The sequence below is a fragment of the Ptychodera flava genome, unplaced genomic scaffold (assembly GCF_041260155.1).
Source record: "Ptychodera flava strain L36383 unplaced genomic scaffold, AS_Pfla_20210202 Scaffold_33__1_contigs__length_2856901_pilon, whole genome shotgun sequence".
In the NCBI taxonomy this organism is placed as follows: domain Eukaryota; kingdom Metazoa; phylum Hemichordata; class Enteropneusta; family Ptychoderidae; genus Ptychodera; species Ptychodera flava.
In genome coordinates this window covers 1785839-1789860 of record NW_027248355.1, presented here as the reverse complement: position 1 = coordinate 1789860, position 4022 = coordinate 1785839, and the positions used below count along the sequence as shown (strand labels likewise).

Below are 4022 nucleotides of genomic sequence, written 5' to 3'. Positions count from 1 at the left end.
GAAATGCAGACCGATGCCAAAGAAGAGATGGAAAGTATTGTTCATTTACGTGCTAATGCACAGCCATGTTCTGTTGATTTACATAAGCTTCATTTCACATTTGATTTTGCCCTGAGTATATTAGTTCTACATTTCATTTATCAAATCAGATTAGCCGTTTATATTTCCTGTCCTTGAGAAAGATTCATGTATTTGGCACTAATAATGAAGGCATGTCAAAGCAGGTTAATTATCTAATTAATGAAGATCAAACAATGATTTTGGATGGCACAAAGTCTCAATGGCCAAAAGCTGTTATTTCTATGCTCCTTCATAATTTAAGTTCTACAGTGTTGGTGTAAAGGGTGTTGTATTTCACTGTGATAACTGTCCAGGGCAAAATATAAACAAATCTACCATATTCCTTTTTGTGGTGGTATGCAGTAGGTTTACATGAAAATGTAACACTTGCATTCATGGAAACTGGTCACACCAAATGTATTAATGATACATGTTTTGGTTTAATTAAGAATTTGATGAGTTTGTTAGGAGAGAAACTGCACTCAGTCCAACTACAAAGAGGATGCACCAGTTCAGAGACATGGACTTGAATAGGGTATCTTGAGTTGGTAAAGGAGACAAGTCCGGTAGTCTACGGTTAAGCCTTTATTAAAAAACCAACGTTTCGACCACACACAGGAGGTCTTCTTCAGGGTCTAAAATAATAACATGAGCGGATAAAAAGGATTAAAAATAAAAAACCAACAACGATACAACACAGTAAAATGAAAAGAGAGATATTGCGTACACGAGATGTAAAAGTAAAGCTGGGCTTTGCGCGTATCATGGGAAATGTAAAATCAATAAAACAAGTGTAAAAGATATGTAAAATCAAAAGCGGGATTCAAACATGTAATAAAAAGTGAAGGCAAAACGAGATATTGACAGCAAACTGGTGTCTTGAAAGCAGTATGAACGAAGAAAAAACTTACAATACTGGAGAGCTGTAAAAGCCGATCGCACTATGATGGTGAGAGAAGGCGAATGACAAAGCCTAACAAAGTACTCCCTAGAGTGGAGAAAATGATACCTGAAAAGGTGGCTCCATAGGTAAGTGAACAGAGATAAGATGGCGTGCAAATCTGGTGTATATCTACCAATCTTTTCTGTTAATGCCATTGGGACATAAGGTGTCGAGTTCTTCAATTATTTTGAGTTCCATTTGTTTTCTGATACTGTCTTTTTCGAAAATATTTTGCAGAGTGCAGTGAAAAGAAAGTGACTAATGCTATGACCAGGACTGTTAAAATGTTCCGCTATAGGGGTATTTTTGTTTGTTCTTATACTATATAGATGTTCGTAGATGCGTTTACGAAGTTCGCGTTTGGTTTCCCCGATGTAAAGAAGATGACATTTTTTGCAAGTAATGACATAAATGAGGTTGCGAGTTGAACAATTCATGTTGCCAGTGATGGAGATTGATTTGTCAGTGAGGTGGTTGTGAATGCGGCCATTGTCTGAAGATTTCATGAATTTGCACTGGTTGCATTTATTGCACGGTTTGCATTGTCCGGTATTATTCTGAGCGGGGTCTTTGATCTGGTTGACTTTAGCTTGGACTAACAGTTTCTTGAGGTTGGCTGATTGACGGTATGCTATGACAGGTGTTTCCTTGAAGACTTTGCTGGTGGCCTGGTTTGACTGAAGTATGTTCCAGTGTTTACGGATAATTGATGGTATGTGTGGAAGGGTAGGGTTGTATTCAATGACGAATGGTATCCTTTTGTGGGTTGTGGGTTTGATTGAAGAGGTTGGCTGAATGAGCTTGCTTCTGTTGATATTTTCGGCTTTCTTGATAGCATCGGAGATGGTACGGGGTTTGTAATTTCGTTTGATAAGGTGGTTTTTCAATTTGGTAGCCTCCGTCTGGAAAAGATCATCATTCGAACAGATACGTCTGTATCGAAGGGACTGGCTCCAGGGTATTGCCTGAAATGTGTGGCTTGGATGACACGAGGTTGTCCATAGATATGAATGTTTGTCTGTGGTTTGTTGTAAACTGTAGTTTCAATCTTGTCCTCGGTGAGTGTCATCAGTGTGTCCAGGAATGAAATCTGTTTGTCACTGTATTCCAGGGTAAACTGTAGAGTGGGGTGGACAGAATTACAGTATTGGTGAAATTGTTTAAGTTGGTCTAGACCATGTTGCCACATAAATCTGACGTCATCGATGAACCTTTTCCAGTTGTCTGGTGCCGGTGTGTAGTTTTCCAGAATTTGCCTTTCTAATTTTCCCATAGTGATATTGGCATATGATGGGGCGACTTTGCTACCCATAGCAGTACCGCATATCTGTAGATAGTATTGACCATTGAATTCAAAGTAGTTTTTTGTGAGAATAAATTGTAGCATCTCACAAATAAGTTCGGGATTAACTGTTATGGTATTGTTCTCTTCTATCATTTCCTTGACTGCCTGAATGCCGTAGCTGTGTGGAATATTGGTGTAGAGTGACACCACATCCATGGTAACTAAATGGCGCCCTCTGGTGGTGAAATGTGTTGCAGATCTTGCAGGTGGTGAGTGGTGTCTTTAATGAAAGACGGTAGCGATCTTACAATAGGTTGAAGGTGAAAATCGACAAAGGTGGCCATAGGGGTGGTGATCGAGTTGCATTGTGGAATGATAGGTCTGAGAGGGGTGTTTTGTTTATGAACTTTTGGGAGCCCATAGAAATGTCCCGCAGATGGTTCTTTGGGAAACAGTTTCTTGGCCGTGTCATTAGTAATCCAGTTTTTTTGTAGCCATCGTCGGATCTTGGTTTGCAGTTCTTTTGTGTATATTTCGCTACCGTCTTTCATTAAAGACACCACTCACCACCTGCAAGATCTGCAACACATTTCACCACCAGAGGGCGCCATTTTAGTTACCATGGATGTGGTGTCACTCTACACCAATATTCCACACAGCTACGGCATTCAGGCAGTCAAGGAAATGATAGAAGAGAACAATACCATAACAGTTAATCCCGAACTTATTTGTGAGATGCTACAATTTATTCTCACAAAAAACTACTTTGAATTCAATGGTCAATACTATCTACAGATATGCGGTACTGCTATGGGTAGCAAAGTCGCCCCATCATATGCCAATATCACTATGGGAAAATTAGAAAGGCAAATTCTGGAAAACTACACACCGGCACCAGACAACTGGAAAAGGTTCATCGATGACGTCAGATTTATGTGGCAACATGGTCTAGACCAACTTAAACAATTTCACCAATACTGTAATTCTGTCCACCCCACTCTACAGTTTACCCTGGAATACAGTGACAAACAGATTTCATTCCTGGACACACTGATGACACTCACCGAGGACAAGATTGAAACTACAGTTTACAACAAAACCACAGACAAACATTCATATCTATGGACAACCTCGTGTCATCCAAGCCACACATTTCAGGCAATACCCTGGAGCCAGTCCCTTCGATACAGACGTATCTGTTCGAATGATGATCTTTTCCAGACGGAGGCTACCAAATTGAAAAACCACCTTATCAAACGAAATTACAAACCCCGTACCATCTCCGATGCTATCAAGAAAGCCGAAAATATCAACAGAAGCAAGCTCATTCAGCCAACCTCTTCAATCAAACCCACAACCCACAAAAGGATACCATTCGTCATTGAATACAACCTACCCTTCCACACATACCATCAATTATCCGTAAACACTGGAACATACTTCAGTCAAACCAGGCCACCAGCAAAGTCTTCAAGGAAGCACCTGTCATAGCATACCGTCAATCAGCCAACCTCAAGAAACTGTTAGTCCAAGCTAAAGTCAACCAGATCAAAGACCCCGCTCAGAATAATACCGGACAATGCAAACCGTGCAATAAATGCAACCAGTGCAAATTCATGAAATCTTCAGACAATGGCCGCATTCACAACCACCTCACTGACAAATCAATCTCCATCACTGGCAACATGAATTGTTCAACTCGCAACCTCATTTATGTCATTACTTGCAAAAAAT

General features: G+C 40.2%; 2 protein-coding genes across 2 annotated transcripts; one reads left to right on the top strand and one right to left on the bottom strand.

Annotated features, from left to right (window-relative positions):
• Positions 1–1886: 1886 nt before the first annotated feature.
• Positions 1887–2504, bottom strand: LOC139127543 (uncharacterized). Its single transcript, XM_070693449.1, has one exon. It carries the CDS (start codon positions 2502–2504, stop codon positions 1887–1889), a length of 618 nt encoding a protein of 205 aa, XP_070549550.1.
• A 405-nt stretch (positions 2505–2909) lies between these two features.
• Positions 2910–3779, top strand: LOC139127541 (uncharacterized). The gene has a single exon (XM_070693448.1). It carries the CDS (start codon positions 2910–2912, stop codon positions 3777–3779), a length of 870 nt encoding a protein of 289 aa, XP_070549549.1.
• The last annotated feature ends 243 nt before the right edge of the window (positions 3780–4022 follow it).